At 40.6% G+C, this 19,486-nt stretch overlaps 1 protein-coding gene across 1 annotated transcript in view; it reads right to left on the bottom strand.

Moving 5' to 3' along the window:
- LOC124550860 (elongation factor 1-gamma) overlaps nucleotides 1-14,826 on the bottom strand; it is a 47,029-nt gene extending 32,203 nt beyond the window's left edge. Inside the window, exons 1-3 of the mRNA XM_047125599.1 lie at nucleotides 14,755-14,826; nucleotides 14,480-14,629; nucleotides 9,087-9,150 (exon numbers count right to left, since the gene is read on the bottom strand). Coding sequence (XP_046981555.1) covers nucleotides 9,087-9,150; nucleotides 14,480-14,629; nucleotides 14,755-14,766 — 226 coding nt within the window. The 5' untranslated portion in view covers nucleotides 14,767-14,826. The remainder of the gene's footprint in view (nucleotides 1-9,086; nucleotides 9,151-14,479; nucleotides 14,630-14,754) is intronic.
- Nucleotides 14,827-19,486: the final 4,660 nt, after the last annotated feature.

Here is a 19,486-nt window from a genome sequence, read left to right as displayed (position 1 = left end):
CTCCAAGATAACATGCAGTGTCCTCCCTACCAAAAAATCCTCAATTCAGTCACAAATTTTATTAGATGCCCCATATGACTACTTTTAACTATAAGCATGTGTGGTATTGGGTTCAAGGCCTTTGGAAGTAAAGAAATACAGCATCTACCTGTCTTGATCCACTGTTTCCAAGAAGACATGTGAGAAAAACGCGAATTGGGTTACACACGATCAATGTCATTTGAAACCATGTTTGTAAACGTGGAGAGGTCATTCTTTCAAAGATACCTCATTATGTTCAAGTTCAGAATATATTCTAAGATTTTACAATGAATGGATGTCAGCATACTGAATGGTAGACACTGCCATGCACCTTATGGTGACTTGTGATGTACTGATGTGAATCACTTGCTACCCTACTCGCACACAGGTGTACCGTGTGCTTTCTTCCAACTACTGGGCATTGTTTTTTTTGTCTGAGGGATTTAGGATAGATTATCATTACACACAGGGCCAAATATTCCGTAAAGAATGTGACAACCTCATTCTATGCCATTTACAGTACAATGAGTAACTTACACAAATGTAGTACACTTGAAAATTGTTGATCTATTAATCAAATAAACAATGCAAAATGTGTAACTTTTTTTTACCTTTCTGAGTTACAGCTTACACAACAATGCGCAGCTGCCTTTGAGAAAGGAGACATGGAACTAAACAAACATACTGCGAAGATACTGCGAAGAAGTCTGCAGTTGGCTCCAACATTTCATATGTAATGATTAACAAAGTTATTCTATGCAGTCAGTTATTGGAAAAATTGCACATTTCATACTGACAGACATCATCTGGTATAGAGCACCCAATTCCTACAATGGTTGCATTGTTTAGTTTACAATTTCTCACACATCTGCTGTATGTAAGGGGTCACATTTACTAGTATCTTCCTTTCAGTATACCAAAAAACAAGCAAAGAAAAATCCAGGAACAAATAAAAATATGAAAAGGATAGATTGTTGTTCATCAGACAAGGCACCGAGAATATTTTAGAAGAGTGTCGTTGACTCAGTACCAACATAATGAGTTGTAATTTATTTCCATTTTCTTCCCCAACCAACATTTGAAAGACAGACTGACAGCCCAGTTCTGTTTAGCAAATGGCCTACAGGCTGCATGCCATCCCTTTTGTGCATAAATTAATATGAACAGTTCATTTCATTTTACAATATCCACTGATCTCCTCTGAACATTTATCCCACTAAAAATAATTACAAGCCTACATTCTGTACACACACACACACACACACACACACACACACACACACACACAGCACAGGACATATGTGCAAACAAATGAGGTTCTTGATAATTTACAAGAGTGAAGAAACTGCATGAAAACTGAAACGACTATTTTCCTGGACATAAAATTGTTTCATTTGCTTTCTAAATAGTGTGATGTGAACAATATTATGAAAAGATCAGGCTGAGGTAGCAGTTGTGTGTGAGGTATGGTTGCTTGTGTGAAAGTGTGCAGAAAGCTCATACATTACATACTTTTCTTCATGCCTGTCTGCAACTCAATGTTTCATCTTTATGGTGAGCAGCAATCTTCCCTTTTTCATAATATTGTCAATATTCTAACCTGGACATTAAATTGTTTAAGCAGTGTAATGGTCATATGAAACTGAACAAATCATTTAGTGGACCTAAGGAATGTAAATTAATGGTCATATAATTTAAGCTAATGGGCAGAGTCAGAAGTCAAATGCTATTTATGACCTCAGATTTTCAACAAATGTTTTTGTATACAACTGGCAATGGCTTCTGCTTAATCCCTATTGTCTGCTAACAAAGGTTTGATTAAATTTCCCTGGCATGTCATAGCCTTGACATTTTCAAGTTTGTGAGACAGCCTTAGTTCTGCTTAGCACAAGGCATGCAGGGTGGATGTTGTCTATTTCTCTTCCTTTTCTACTTACGAAATGAACCAGTAACAGTTCACTTCGCCTTACTCGAAAAGGTTGAGTCAAATATTCTAATTATAGTTTTCCTCAAACTAGCAACAGTATGTTTGTTACATCCAGAAAGCGAATTTTAAATATACATGTCTGCTCCATAAACATGTAGCAGGGCCCAGAGAAGGTGAAACATATCTTAACCTCAAAAAACTAAAAGGGTACACTTGCGTAGTCTGTATTTAATAACACGGTGGTGGTGACACATTCAGTAGCAAGATGTATACACTACATGACAGTCTCAAAATTCTGTGTGCTGCAGGTGCTTCAGTGTACATGCCAAACTCATTTTGCCCAAGTCTGGTGATGACCACTTTATAAGTCTAGTGTCTACATATGAGAACATAAGCAAGACAATTGGTAGTGACAGCATCCCTTGAATATACAGAACCAGTGTCCCCATACAACATTCACCTAAGCCTTGGAGTAGGGCAACTACTGCATGTGCTATCAGAGAAACCAAATCAAAGCCATTGCAAAGTATTTTCAGTAAGCGCAGAAGACACCAGCCACCTGCGTTACAATGTGCACACCACCTTAGTAACCTCAATTTTGCACTCATTATAGATGGACTGAGCCAAACACTCAATGATTTAAGAAATTCGTCTCTCACACACATAACAATTCATCTTGTGTAAAAAGTATTTGTTTTGAAACCAGTGAGGGGACTGATGACCATAGATGTTAAGTCCCATAGTGCTCAGAGCCATTTGAACATTTTGAAACCAGTGCTTCTCAAACCACTAATTGCAATGTTTTCCCACCTGTTAGAAATAGGTTCATTAGAGCACTTGTTAGAGAGCACCAGGAAACAGGCGTTACTGTGTATTTGCAGGTATGACAACATACAAAGCCCTTGCTTGGTTTTGTTTTGTTTTAGGGCACAAAAACTTGGATAATATGTGCCCTTGCCGAAACTATAGAACACGAAGACAGAGAGGAGTTAAAACTGACTCCACATCAATCGCAACCAACATAAAAAGACAGCTAAAAACTGGGATGTGGAGAAAGGTTTATAAAACACACCATAGAAAAACAGAGGTCCAGAACTAAAAACTAAATGTCCTTCACCATATTGCTATGACAGATAAAAAGTAAAACATGGTCGACAGCCAGTGCGTCATTCACTAAAACTGATAGTAACTCACACGACAAACATAAATGGGATCATAAGTGATTAAAGAAAAAGGGCATTCCGCCAGGAAAAGACCAACAGTTAAAAGTTGGGCGCAATGTACAGAAAGTGGTGGGGGAGCACCACTGAATAAGTGGCAACAGCTAAAGAGAGAGTGCGAAGAAGAGGTCATTCGTCGTTCAAGCCTCTGGGAGATAGTTACTAGCCTGGAATTTACTTCCATGACAAGAGGACCAGACCACTGGTGACACCAAAGTGAACCCACCTGCTAATACATGGCAACACAGATCTGAGGGAATATAAGAACCAGCAGGCTGAAGTATGAGGACTGCAGGATTGGCAACAGCATCAGTGGCTACGTTTCCTGTCAGAGTCACATGACCAGGAACCCACATAAACATCAGAGTGGCTCTTTCAAGAGAGCAAGTAACAGCTTTCCTGGACCCGGTGCACTAATGGGTGCATGGTGTGCAACACACAGAAGCTTTTAAGGGCACAGAGATAGTGAGCAGATAATGCAATTTAAAATCCTGCATCACGAGATGTACTGGGTGGCCTGATACAGAATGATGAACTCTGTTGTAAATACCGAGCGGTGTTCTGGAAGCTGATACCCAAAAATGTCCGGACCAATGACGAAGGTACACCCGACACCAGTCAGGGCATCATCAGTGTACACAAAGGTACTATTGCGAAAGACTGTGCAAAGGTCGTGAAACTGAAGGCCACACAGCCCGGCTGGAGTAGTGTCCTTAGGAAGCAAATGACGGCCAAGGTGATCATGGGCCACCACACGAAGCCAAGATGGTGAAGGGTTCACACCCAAAGGGAAAGTTGCAGGTAGCGTGAAGTTAAGCTGCCGGAACAAGAGCTGAAAGCGAACCCCAGGAGGTAATAGAATAGGCATGCGCCCAATACTGGTATAAAAGGAGTCACTGAAGAAGGCATAGGATGGGTGGCAACGCATAGCAGACAAACAGCATGCCTATCTGCTACGGAGAAAGTCATGGTGGTGGACATCAGTGGTTCAATAACTTCTGCATACAGACTCAACCGGGCTAATCTAACAGGCACCAGTGGCCAAATGGATGTGACGACGGTGGATAGTATTAAGATGGTGAGAGAAGGACGGACATGCAGATGCATGAATGAAACACCCATAGTCTAGTTTTGAATGGGCAAGGGGCCAGTGCAAAAGGAGGGGGGTTTGATCTGCTCCCAAGAAAGTACCACTTAGGACACGTAGGGCATTGAGAAACCACATACAGCTGGCTGCTGGGTAAGACACTTGGGAGGACCCAGAAAGTCCAGGAATTTCATAGTTTCAACAAACAGAAGAGCAACACGACCACGACGTGAAAACAGCGGAAGAAAGCAATTGCGCCGCCAGAAATTCACACACTGTTTTGTCATTGCAAAAATGAAAGCCATTGTCAATGCTCCACGAGTGTAGGCGATTGAAATATCTCTGATGATGCCGCTCAATGACAAGGCTGTGGAGAACTGCAACAGATGGCAAAATTGACAATGGAAAGGGAGCCAGAGACGGGCCACGATAGGGTTAATGGAAACAGCAAATAGGACACTAAGGATGGAATGTTGAGGCACACTTTTTTCTGGAAGAAAGGTATCCGACACAGCAGAACCCATACATACCTTGAAAACTCTGCCCTTTAAAAATTTCTCAAGGAAACACGGTAGGCAGTCACAGAATCCCCACATGTAGGGAGTGCAAAAGATACTCGTCCTCTAACGGGTGCTGTAGGTCAACTGCAGAACGCTGTGCTTGAAATCCAAACTGTGCAGTGGTTAGTGAATTGTGAGACTCGAGCCACCATACCAGCCGGGCAGGAACCCTACGTTCCTTTACCTTGCAAATACAGCTGGTGAGAGAAATGGGGCAGTAGCTGGAAGGAAGGTGTTTGTCCTTAGTGGGCTTAAGTATGGGTATGATAGTGGCTTGACACCAGCATCTGGGTAATGTGCCCTCTGCCCAGATGTGGTTGTTCATGTTGAACAAAGTGTTCTTGCCTGCTAGAGAAAGGATCTGCAACATCTGAATGAACGTTGCCTGGCCCGGGGGCGGAGGAGCGGGATGAAGTGAGAGCAAGATCTAGCTCCCTCACAGTAAAAGCAGCATTGTAGCACTCACTGTTTGAAGAGAAGGGTTTCACCTGAGTCCCTCTGCAAGTTTCCGATGGAGGAAAGCAGAGTTATAGGGGGAGGAGCTTGAAATCTGCAAAATGGGGGTCCAAGGTGTTGGAGATAGCAATAGGGTCCACGATGACATCGTCTGCTACTGTCAGGCTGGAAATTTATCTTGGTCCCAGACAGCCGTTGGAGGTCAGCCCACACGATGGAAAAGGGAGTGGAACTGTTAAGAGAAACAGTGAATGAAATCCAGCTAGCATCTTTGCTATGCCGAAGAACGCGACGACACTGTGCATGCAACTGTTTATAATGAATTGCAGTTTTCCATTGTAAGATGACTGTTAAAAATGTGGAGCGCATGTCTCTGTGTGCAAATCGCATCGCAGCATGTCTCAGTCCAACCTAGGGACCAGAACAAAGCATAGTAAAGAGGAGGTGCTAGGAATGGAATGTTCTGAAACAGTAAAGGATAACATTTGTAAGATATTCCACCCGTCATCACAACTGGGGAAATGTTTGTCGAAAGTTGCCAGGGAGGCGTAAAGCCTTCAGTCGGCCTTAGTGAGCTGCCACTTGAGTGTGCACGTATGTGGAGTAGGTGTCAGCAAACGGATAGCACATGGGAAATGGTCACTCAAGTATGTGTCAGCAAGAAAGGACCACTAGAGACGAAGGACAAGCTGGGCAGGGCAGAAGAATAGTTCCAAATGGGAATAGGTGTGGGGTCTGAAAAGAATGTGGGTAGCTCCTGTGTTAAGACAAAAGAGGATAAGGTGATTAAAGTCAGTCAAGAGGGCACCTCACAGACAGGCTCATTAAGATCCAAAAGCAGATGGTACATACAGTCACCAAGTAGCCAAAAGGGGCGTGGTAGCTGCCCAATAAGGTGGAGAAAGTCTGCCCTGATGACACCTCAATGATGGAGGGATGTAAAAGGTACGAAGGGATAAGGTCATGTGAGGAAGGAAAAGGAGTATTGCAACAGCTTGAAGGTGGGCAGTCATGATGATGGGTTGACTATGAATGTCATCCAGTATGACCAGCAAGACTCCCCACGACACGGAATGCCGACCTCAGAGAGGGGGAGTCAAAGCGAACCATTAAGAAATGCAAAAGCTCAAAGCTGTCATGAGGGGATAATTTTGTTTCCTGGAGACAAAACAAGTGAACGCTGCGATGCTAAAAGATGCCATAAATCTCTTGTTGGATCAAAGACCACGAATGTTCCATTGGAGGAGAGTCATGATGAAGAAAAAATGAAGATGTGTCAGCTTGGTGACTGCCAAGTGTTGAAGACTTGTTGCTACAGGGCAGAGACAGGAGGATCCTGCTCCTTCAGGTTTACAGAAGCATCGGTATATTCCTCCTGTCGGCCTGCGAAGTTCAGTGCAGCAAAACAGTTGGCAGTGCGCACTGGCAACACAAGGCCTGCAGGGCGAGGGTATTGCGTGACAATACTGTTTAAGAGGAACGTCAAGTTGGCAAAGGAGAAAACTGAAACTTGACTTCTTCGAGTCTTTCCACTTAGCAGAGGAAGAGAGAGATGTTTTTTGGCTGGAGGGACGTAGGAAGTCTTCACGAGAGTATTCCTTCCACTCTTCCTGAACACCTTTCTGAATAATAAACGGATTTACCGTTGCATCAGACTGACTCTTCAGCACGGGAAATCTCAAGGAACCTTGGTGCAGCTGGGAGAGTGTGAATTGTCAGCCTCATTCCATTTCGTAGCCATTGACTGAACATGATTGGCACACTGTGAATCCCCATGATCGCCAGCGTCTCCAATGGCATGCTTCTTCCAACAGTGGGCCCCCTTCAGAAGTAGGCACACCTTAGGTGATTTTTCACACCTAATGTCACATCTCCCAAACACCCGACAGAGGGACCAATAAGCAATCTGGGAAGGTAGCAGCTCAGGCAATGTTCCTCTCTGGGCCTGGCCTGTGTCAGGGGGTATGTGCGAACCCTACCTGCAGACCCGGGGCTGGGAATTATGCATTACCCACCTGTTACATGTCACGTGGGCTGGCCTTCAGCAGTGCACATGGAGGCGGAGAACCTCAAATACCGAAGCAGAGGAAACATAGGAGGAGGTGAAAAAGGGGTCCTATGAAACAGTGTACAGCACTGAAAATACAGAACAATCCAAAAACACCCCACACATTCCCAAGGGAGGGAAAAGAACAGCATGAGGATAGACATGCAGCATGGAAAGGAAAAGATGCTGCAATGGCTGAGGCAGCCATGTACAACCTAGCCGAAGAGCAGTGAGCCTCCCTTGGTGAGGGGAGGTGGGCCTTGGTGTTTGCTCTGGCCATTGCATTTCTGTTTAGAATTTCGTGTGTAGCAGGGCATCGTGTGGAGATGTGAGGGATGTTGTTCATAGAGAACATAAGGAATTGTTTTACTTATGGCAATTTTTTCATCGTATCCTATCCAGATACAGAATGCAAAATTAGAAAGCAGTCCTTGGCACAATATTCGTGGCACTACTAGACTAAAACTCAAAGCACTGTAATCTTTTGCTATGTAGTAACTAACAGATTTTTTAATCCAAACTCTGCAATACTGTAATGTAGCATTTCCAATGTTTACATCCACACAGCACTACAAGAAGCTAGTAAGAAGGAATACATATTTCTTGAAAAAATTATGTAACAGAACGAACTCCCCGCCTTGTTTGGAGTTAAAATGATAAAAAACACAGTGTGCTGCCAGTCTCATAATTTACTGAAGAATGGTGTTCTGTAAATTTGAGATGTGAATAACAATTAACATCAAGCCTAAAGGAGGTACTAGATTAAGTGTTCAAACATGTCTTGCAATTGAAAAGCAATGCGTTTCCTGGAAGGCAGATATGTAAAATCCTGCTAAAGCTTTTCAGTGGGGTTTTCAGGAAGCCAATTTTCTTTGAGTACTATTATTGTATAGTCTCATGTTTAGTTCTTTATTATGGCATAACACCATATGTGCCAGAAGACAAAAATGTGCACTTAAAATCCAGTGAACGGATGAAATAGCTAACAGCATGGAAGAAGCATTTTGTTTCAAATTAACTGACTGCCTCTGCAGAACATTTCTTTAGCAAACAGACAAAAATAACCTCTCTGCTCTGCAAAGTAATTAGTGCACGTTTGCCAATAACAACAAGATAAAATAAAATCAGAAACCTGAAACTAATAACATACTTTAGTCTTCCATAAATGAGAATGTATTTTAATCTATAAATGAAGATAACAGCAAAATCACGAAACATAAATGGAGGTCATATGGAGAATACCCTGGCATGTGAGAATCTGGCAGCTACTGCTTATACATCTAACTGCCAGACTTCTGTAGTGAGAACCTGGAGAAGGCACTGCTCATATGCAATTCTAGCTTTGCACATACCTAAGCCCGTTGGCAACAGCTCAAACGAACGTAATTTAAAAAAGTTATGACACCACACTCATTGAATGCAGCTTGTTGTTACGACGTATTGTATAGGCTTCTTCCCAAAGAATTTGACATTTTGCTGTCGGCACACTTAAAAAAGTGTGCACTGTGTTTTGTTATTGTAAATGGCACATTTTCTTTGCAACTTCATTTTATTGCTGCAGTATTATTTTACAATAGCAGGCTAAAATAAAACTCATTGTAAGGTATCAGTTCTTACCAGTCAAAATTACAAAAATTTAACTAGCCTCAACCTCTCAGGGCGTGCCATTAGTAATAGGGGCTTACATTAATAACTACAATTATTTATGCCTCCATTCATTTCACAAATATTTAATTTAATTACATAATGACTGTATAAAATAACTTACCATAGTAAGCAATAGCATTGCTTTCAGTCAAGTAGTGGCCATCAGAGGATTCAAAAGCTGGAACCTGTAAGGTAAATTAAATGTAATTTTTAAAGCTGTTGAATATTTAACATAAAACAAGTAAACCAACAATTTGAAGTTCATCACCATTTTGTAGATATAACATGAAATGAATTTTCATACACATTCTTAAAGTATCCAGATTATCTGAAGTTAGCAGCCAAACTTACTAGTAAATGTAACCGCTGGCTACATTATAGGGAACTGTTATCACAACTTGTTTCCCAAGAAACAGAAACAAAAAATACTTGCACCATTATGTACTCTTCCTGACAGTGGATGTGCGACTTCACATACCACATACTAACAGCGTAAAGCCCACATCCCGTATCTGCCAGTTCAACTTACCAGTATATTATCAACTCCAATTTTAAAGGAATGTCAAACCAATACTTGCTACCAAACTAAATCCCTCTTAAGATCTGTAATATATTAGCAAGTAGGCCTAGCTCTCTTCCATTAGAAAAACTTGTTAGTTTCTGATATACTACCCCAAGTTCATTTTTGATGAGTTAGCCAACAGTCAAAATCGTTGAACTGCATGCCCCTTGAAAAATGAAGAGAGATGAAGATTTCTTAAATGTCATTTTCAGGTATGGCAGTATCATCATTAAATCAACAAGCCATAAAGGGCTGGTCAGCATAACACAAAGAGATTCAGAGCACCACTTGCAGGAGATATATATATATATATAAACACAGTTAACGTAAACACAAATCTTGTAACGAGAGTCTGTTGAACTTCCTGCATGCACTTAACACTTTCAGTAACAAGTCAGATTTTGCATGTGTGGTTGAAAGCAAATGACTTGTCAGAGCGCACAGCTTCCAAATCGTTCACCGGACTGTAATGCACAGTAGCCCTGCACATTAAGCACTTGTGAAGGGAACATTTATTAAAATCAACGTTGCATTTTATCTGCTTGCTTAAATTCAAAACCCCAATTCATGAAATAATCTTATTGATGATGATAGGCAATTTAATACCTGAAAAACTAATAAATTTGAAATGCAATATCAAACATGCTTTAAGAACTGACATGGGAATAAGACGCTGACAATTATTTGGCTGCGTGAAAACAGTTATCTGAAATATCTGAACGCCCAATGTCTTCCTGCAGCAAAATTTGACTACAATATTATGACATCATAGAGCACATGCATTCATCACATGTGATAAGCCCATTTTGACACAATTTGTTCCTGTTTGTGTGTAATCAAATCAAATGGTGCTCAAGAAAGGCCAAACAGCAGAAAGTTGTTTAAACAAAATTTCTGTGTTTTTGAGGGTACTGAATCCAAATTCTTATAGCACCACCAAAAATTTGGCCTGGAAATAGAAAATTTGCAAAAAATACTTTGGGTTTTTCGCTTTTATCTGAATTGAAACAATTTTCGGCAATGTCGACTTTGTGAAACCAAAAAGAATAAAATTTCCCACAAACAGGCCGAAGTGACTCATCAGAATAACCAAATGGCATGTGTCGAAGTGCGAGTTCAAAGCTGAGGAGGTGTGCTATCTGAGAACCTACAATCCAACATCCTTAGCCTAGTCCTAACGCACAACCATTGCTGAATTTCAACCCCCCCCCCCCTCTCCAGTAGTGTGACGGTGATATTGGAGTGGTTTGTGGTTGATGCTTCCTGTGGTCAAAGAGTAAAACATTCATGATATGGTATTGACCTCCCCCTCCTGATGGGGGATACCTGTGGCACCGAGTTGTTTGGCACAGTGGACTGTAATTCTCAGATATTTGTGCCAACTACATTTCCCTCTCTCAAAGGAAAACTTCCTCAAAACTGAAGATCAAGGACCACCTAATATCAACATTAATGGACAAGAAAGAGATTTTCACTCTGCAGTGGAGTGTGCGCTGTTATGAAACTTTCCTGGCAGATTAAAACAGTGTGCCGGACCGAAAATCGAACTCGGGACCTTTGCCATTCTGGAAACATACCCCAGGCTGTGACTAAGCCATGTCTCCACAATATCCTTTCTTCCAGGAGTGCTAGTTCTGCAAGGTTCGCAGAAGAGCTTCTGTGAAGTCGGGAAAGTAGGAGACAAGGTACTGGCGGACGTAAAGTTGTGGGGACAGGGCGTGAGTGGTGCTTGGGTAGCTCAGATGGTAAGAACACTTGCCCACGAAAGGCAAAGGTCCCGAGTTAGAGCCTCAGTCCGGCACACAGTTTTAATCTGCCAGGAGAGTTTCATTAATGGATAAGTTTGCCAAAGCAGGCATAGTCTCCTTGCAAGCTGTGGAAGATGCTCACTTTGGCCCCCACACATTCAAATATCATGTTTGTTGGGAAAGGCGTGCCTTTGTCATTCTAACATGTCTCCATCAATGAAGTAATATACTACTGATGAAACTTAGGAGAGGGAAAATCCAACAGTAGTTTTACTCTCCTCAGGTAATTGGCTACCTGGCTTGAAAACATAACCTGCTTTGTATACAGTCAGTGGCTGTGATAATATTGCTTTTTACAATCAGAGCAAAGTGAAATGCACCACGACACTAAAGAAAAACAGTGAATTGCAACAGAACAGACAAATATTTAAAGATCTGAACATATACAGGGAGACCAAAGTGGAGAGTAGTAAACTATTCCTCAATTAATGTGGTGGTGTAAGCAAAGGGGTGTGAACCAGTTCAAATACAGGAGCTACATCAAATCAAGATTCAAAACTGTCAATTTCCCTTCCCTGCTATCAATCGAGGAGACTGCTCATCAGCATCTTCTCTAAGCTTAACACCTGGTACAATAGCTGTTGGGCAAAAATAGAAATCCAAAGATCCATGGATCACCTGGTTCCCACCACTATGCTTTAGCCAACTATATCACAAGGAAATTCAAAACTGGGTGTCACGACTACTCTCATAGCTGCCAAAAATCAGGCCACCACTTCTCAAAGCTTCGCATCAAATGCAGTAGTTGCGAGAATGTCAGCCACTTCAATTCGCAAGACCTAGAATCCATGTTAAGGTCAAGGACGTAAACAAGGACTACTACTTGTCTTGGCAGAAGAGCCAACACCATGTTACTAGTGGAGGCCGAAATGCACGCGTTTTAGCTCACACAGGCTGGCGTGAGGAGGGAAGAACTATACTGATGTGAGGCCTGGAACATGAATAGGAATTAGAATTCAGAAAGCGGACGTAATTAGTCTGATACTTAACTTTAATCCATTAATGATGAATGTCGCTCTTGCCAGTACATGATTCACAATATTATCTGTTCAGAATACACTCATAGTAACTGAACATGGCACCTCGCTAGGTCGTAGCAAATGACGTAGCTGAAGGCTATGCTAAACTGTCGTCTCTGCAAATGAGAGCGTAAGTAGACAGTGAACCATTGCTAGCAGTCAGCTGTACAACTGGGGCGAGTGCTAGGAAGTCTCTAGACTAGACCTGCCGTGTGGCGGTGCTTGGTCTGCAATCACTGATAGTGGCGACACGCGGGTCCGACATATACTAACAGACCGCGGCCGATTTAAAGGCTACCACCTAGCAAATGTGGTGTCTGGCAGTGACACCACACTTCTAAAAAGGTACACCACATTTCTTATTTCTCACTGAAAACTCATCATCTCATTATTGTAAGAAACACTGTACACTGGTTTCAACCCTAATTATTTGTCTATTATCTGGTATGAAATTAGTCATCTTATCTTATGCAGTTATAACATACCCACATATTTTCAGACTGCAAACAAATCATGTAGAGAAGGGCATGAAAACGATAATGCCTTAGAAACTTATTTTAAATCATAATATCAATTATTACAAATTGCCAAACAAAGCCAAACTATCATTAACATTTATTTAATTGAACATCTAATTATAGCAGTTCATTTTACCATTTACAGAAACATAGCATATTGAGGGATAAGGAATTGGGTTTGGTGGCAGCGCCTAAAACCATGCTAACTTAAACATGTGCTCATGTTGTATGTTTGGTCTGGGAGAGGGTTAAGTCACTTGGACCTAATCTGAGGTAAATTTTATCCTCTACTTTCATAGTCAACTTTGCTGTACATCATTATTTCCATGTCAGAAGCAAAACTGCCAAGAGTCCCACTTTGACCCATTTCTGTGGAGAAATTTTGTGAACTTCGAAAATTAGGATCCAGTGGCCTCAAAAAACTTACAGGAAGCTTGTAACTAAACTTTTACAAAACTGTCCTCTAAAAACCACGTATCTGAAAACAAATGCCTTCACATAATAAATACGACACTAACTCACGAAAGATATATGCACACCACACAAGTCATATAACAAAAAACCTAGTAATCTGACAGTGGTGGTGGTGGTGGAGAGAGAGATCCCACATGCATATTCTCCGAAAAATGTGATACATATTGATGGCAATATTGCATTGCAATACAAAACGTGCAGTTATCACAAATCACGATTCCTGGTTGTGTGAAGAAAAATTACACAATATGTCACTTCCATATCACAATGCACAAACAATCCAGCACAATGTATGTTTAAACACTACAAGCAGATGACATCTTAAAAACGACTTAATATCTCAGGAGTGGGCTAAAATTGACCAGGCCCCATAAAATCCTATACCTCAACCATATGAAAAACAATTCAATTTTTACTGATGGATAAAATAGTTACAGGTCTTCCAAATCATTAACAAGTCATACATAATAGTCACAGACTTCAAAATAAATGGATCTATAAACTTCACTTCTAAAAGTATGCCATACCACTAATTCCCAACTTGTACCCTACCTTAGGACGACAATATTCGATACAGATCACCCAAAATAAAAATAAGTTGTGGAAGCAAAACTTTAGAAGACTCATTGCACACAGGTTACTTCCAAGCAAAATATTTCAACATCGAAGTCACGGCACTATAAGATGCTGCCACTAAACTACCTACAAATTCCAGAATACGGAAATCAACAAAAAGATTTCAAAAAAACAGTCACTGAACTTACAATGGGTGACGTATCACACACTGTACGGAAATTACTTTTCACAGTTGGATAAAAAAGAATGCCTCACTATAACCAGCAGTTAGTAGCTCAATTTTAAAATCTCTGATACCGTTGATTCACTGCTCACTTGTTACGTGTCAAGAAATACCGTCCGTTATAAGTCACACTCACAGCACTGTTCACAAAACGAATTATTAATATTTCGGTATTTGTTGCAACCAATTCATCTAAAATTAATACACGAAGCGTAGATTCACACAAAAAGCAACTTCTTAATATTTCAACACATGCCGGCAATGGCAACAGTGATCACGTGTACTTCACTTGCAGTCAGAGGTTTCTTAATAGAAAATATATAATTAAAATTACCTTTCCTAGTGGAAACTTCTTTAAAAATGATTCAGTCTTGTTAGTTTCTCCAAAAACAAAGCCAGGAGCAACTTTCACATTGCTGCCAGCATACTGTGCCGCTATCAACACTTTATACGCTCGAAAATTCTCCGGGTAAGTATACAATGTCTGAAAAAATAAGTATACTAAATTAACTAGTTAATTACAAAGTACATGATTTGAAGCAATACAAAAAAATTACACGTACGATGCACTCATTTCAACTAAATAAAGCGAGCCCCAACCAAACTCACCCCAGACGCCATGGCTGGTTTTTACGGAAGAGGAAGCTCTGTTGTCATCAACTACCTTGGAGCAAGTCAAGGATATTGTTGCAGCAGCTGATACAGTGAAACTACTCTGTTAACACTATCGATAGATTTAGGAAATTGGTATTCTATTTCTCTGTTTCTTATTTTATCCGTATTGCTTAAAGAACACAGCAGCCGTTTCCGTACTGCAAACAGCTATAAGTTTTTATTAAAGATGATTTTGTATTACCATTACTAGTTTCGGGCCTGAGGCCATCGTCAGATGGAAGTGTTGACTTCTTTCCACGTTTTACATTTCCTTTTCCATGAATCCCCCCGTTTACATATTTTATGACAGAGGTTTGCTTTTCTTTTACAATCTATCGTGCTTAATGAACTGAAAAATCTGTATCTACTGTAACATGACTGTAAAGTTATACGGGTAAGTCTATGAAAAGTGAAATTTGATGGAAACTTCCGGTGTGCAGTAAATACATTTAAAACTCAGCATTTACAATTTCTGAAACTGAAATATAGTTCACACCATATGCTGTTTAGATTATATTTTTCCTGAAACAGAAATGCTAATGGTTTACTCAGATATACTGGAGAAAAATTCATGACTTTTGGTAGACTATATTTTGATACTTCATTTTTTTCAATAAAACATTTATTTCTAATAATGTCAAAAACTTTACTGACTTTAGAGACCTTATTCACTGTTACACCCATAACAATAAACTGAAATGTTTTCCCTACACCCATGATTTTATATTTAATGAAACAAGTAATATTTATATATATTAATTATGATGAAAGGTAAAATTAAAGAGAAAAAATATTTTATAACATCACAGTTGGCAGAAATGCTGTTACAAGTGTAGCTCTCTAACGAGATCTAACTCTAATGAAACAAAGAATTGCAAAATGTTTTTCAAAACAGTGTTGCCACATTTCAGAAATGAGGAAGTTCAAAGAAGTACATATGAAGAATTCCTTAACTCATTGCCTCGTTGCTCAGATGAATTCAAAGTTGGTAACAATAGAGTAACAATGAGTCAAGAAGAGTAGTTAAAGTGGTGTAGAAAAGTTTTATAGATGGTTTTTCAAAAGTTTGGAGAACAGACTACTAAAGTTTTATATAAAATAAGTGAAGATTCTTCTTTCAAATGACAAAGGTTTAAAATCTTTCAGACAGAATTTGTTTTCTCCAAATTGATTTCGATGAGAACTTCAGGATTAGATGCGGAGTGCACACTGGAGTAATAACAAATTACTATTCACACGGTAGTAGCTTACATAGTTACTGATCCAGTTTCATATGCTATTTGGACATGATTATATGCAGTATGGTAGACTGGCTGCCCACACTTTTATTCAAAAAAATAATGTGGAGCCTAGAAAATAAACTTCATAATCTTAAACTCATGGAAATATTTTTTGATGGAAATAATTAAGATTTCAAACAGCGATACACATTAGCCTATAAAACTCCTGAAAGAAGATCTTGATCCTCTATTAAATACGAATTTCTGATGTACACACTATCGAGAAGCAGCTGTTGATGCCTGCTGGAGGGATGCTGAAGTGCCATGTATGAGAATGTGTGAAAGTGAGACAAGCTGTCATTACTGATCACACATGTTTTGTACCATTTTTAAAATCCATATTTGGTAAAATTAATATAATAGCAGTTCTAGCAAAGGAAGTAAAAAACCGTGCTGATAGGTTATAGCATATTTCTGGCTTAGCATGACGCAAGACCAGTACTAGATTAGGCATGTAGCAAGAATTAGCAAATGGTGTGGGCCCTGCGCATTAGGGGCCCTGCACCTGGGTGTAAAAAGTCTATCAAGTTGGTGATGAATGGTATTCTACTGACTGTCCAATGGAAAGATGATAGTGTCCAAATCTACAATGAGTAGTAACAGTTTTATCTCATTTCTAAAAGCGAACGCCGGCTATATGAAACATTATGTATTGTAAGTTGACAACACCCCAAGACTTACAGGGAATTCCCTGTTGTCTGAGCAAGTCAAAATAACCCAATGAATTAGAATAGGATTCTATAGATAGCCAATTAGAAAGTTTTGTAATTGATGGATATCATATTTTTGTAAGTCCACTATTACAGTCGTTCATTCCTTCTACATTGTGTATATTTTTCTTACAGTACTTTTTGTGGTATCGATACCATCCTACCAGGATTTCACAGTTGATAACAGAATTGCAAGTTTCCATCTGACATTGATAACAGTCATGAAGAATATGGCAGAACCAATGGATTGTGCCTACTGTATCACACCTTCAGCAGCTCTGTACTACAAGTGCCCCCCGCTGCTGTGATATAGGATGGCCCACAGCAGCCACTTAACCAACTTTCACTTGGAGTGTTATATCCTAGCCAGTAATGCCACCCGAGCCCGCTGCCAAAAGGTTGGCAGCATCAAAGTCCGGACGCCGTCCGCATAAGCAGCGCCAGTGAGACAGGAAATCGCCGCAAGTCTGCGCGCGCCACCGCTGGCTTCTGGCTTCTTAAGCGCTGGAGTCGCGAGCGCTAGGACAGTTCTGTATTCGCCGCTCAGTTGTATACTCGCCACCGATTTGTGTACTTGCTAGTCAGTTGTGTGTTCATCGCAGCAGAGTTGTTGTTTGTCGTCAGCCGACGCTGACCTAGCCGTTCCGACTCGAACTAGACAGATCTCTGTAGACACGGAGTTCACTACTGTTTCTGTATCTTCATTAATAAAGATAAGTACCGACTTTTATTTAATCAGTGTTTGGGTTTTCATCTTTCTGTTCACTGTTCCAGCGGACCGGTCGGCCCGCTATTAAAAGTGTGGCGGTGACTTCGTAAGCCGTTTCTACAGCGAATTGCTTGTCGCTACGAACACCGCCACAAAATGGAGCATCATCACAACGACATTACCGTTCGTGCTTGATACAGCGAGACTCATCCTGGCTGACATTGTAATAGCTGGACTCTCATTATTGCCCTATTATTTGTAATGAATCTTTGCACACTTGGAGAAATCCAAGTTGAGTACATGTTCTATTTGTTGTGCTTAACTTGTTCACTAATCATTTCTACTCCTGTCCAGCTTTCCTACAACGACAGTTGTTGCCTTACTCTGTAGTCCATCGCTATTTATCGCTGCGTACAAAGTCTTAACAATGTTTTTCATATGAGCTATGTAGAGTGAAGGTTGCTCGCTTATTTGTGGTCTATTGTTGTATAACGTGTTGTAGGTTCCTGCATTTCTTTTGTGTTGTAGATACTTTGCTGGTCACTATGGACTAACGACACTACTGTTTAGCAACAGGGGAAGACTTTAAAAGACTGAAATAAATTTTTATATAGTGGTTGCGAAATTTGCTGACAGGAAAACGAGAATCACTGAAGAATAATGTAAGCTTATTTGTTTTGGTTATGTAAATTACCAAGTTACAAAAGGCAAGTAGATCTTGTGTGCAATATATATAACCGTGTAGGTACCAATTATTGGTGTTGAGCCTGATAGTAAAATATTAGCGTTATAATTCATTTTCTTCCAAAAACAATAAAGAATTATTTGTCATTGCGTAACATTTCGTTCCTTTCTGGCAGGTAAAAGTGAGAGAATTATTTAATTTAACAAAAAAATCGTTGTCCATAAGTATGAGCCAGGACAAAGACAAAAATGCAGTTATTAATCTTACTCATGCATATACACTGATCAGCCAGAACATTGACCTATGACCTGCTGTCAATGCAAATGCGTCCAGGCAATAGCAGTGTCATCTAGCGAAGAATGACTGCTAACCAGACCCACAACCTGCGCATATAGTAGCAATGAGCATGCTTTCCATGTGTAGAATTTGGAGGACACACAATCAATCTGAGTTTGACTGTGGGGAGATTGTGATGGTCTGGATGCATGGCACCAGCATTTCAGAAACTATACGATTTATCAGGTGTTTGAGAAATGCTGTCGTGAGCGTTTTCAACGTGCGGCGAAACCAACATGAAACCATCTCCAGACCTCATGGAGTTGGGCGGCCGCTCCTCATTAACGACGTCGGACACCGTAGGTTGGGCTGACTGTTAAAACAGGATAGGTGGCGAGCTGTGGCGGAACTAACATAAGAATTTAATGCTGGGCAGAATAAAAGTGTGCCTGAACATACAGTGCAGTTTACACTCCTAACAAGGGGTCTCTGCAGCCGACGACTCATTCATGTGCCAATGTTAACACCGTGGTATCAGTAACTATGAATGAAATGGGCAAGTGACAATCAGCAGTGGATGTAGGTGCATTAGCAGACTGTTGCATGGTCTGATGAACCTTGATATCTTCTTCATCATGCCGACAGAAGGGCGCTAATCAGCCGCCTTACAGGGAAACAGCTGCTTGAAACCTATACTGTGTGATGGAAACAAGCTGGCAGAAGGTCCATTATGCTCGGAGGAACACGTGGGCATCCATGAGTCCAGTGGATCTCGTGCAAGGTACCATGATGGCCAAGGAGTGATTCAAAGAACACAGTGGTGAATTCCAATGGACGTGCTGGCCCCCCATTTCGCCAGATCTGAACCTGATCAAACAAATGTGGGGTGTGACTGAATGTGGTGTCAGAGCTCATCACCTCCCTCCTTGGAATTTAAAGGAATTAGGTGACTTGTGTGTGCATATGTGGTGCCAACTCCCTCCAGCGACCTACCAAGGTCTCATTGCTTCTATATGATGATGCATCA

The sequence above is a fragment of the Schistocerca americana genome, chromosome 9 (assembly GCF_021461395.2).
Source record: "Schistocerca americana isolate TAMUIC-IGC-003095 chromosome 9, iqSchAmer2.1, whole genome shotgun sequence".
NCBI classification, from domain to species: Eukaryota; Metazoa; Arthropoda; class Insecta; order Orthoptera; family Acrididae; genus Schistocerca; species Schistocerca americana.
This window is presented reverse-complemented; position numbering and strand designations above follow the sequence as displayed.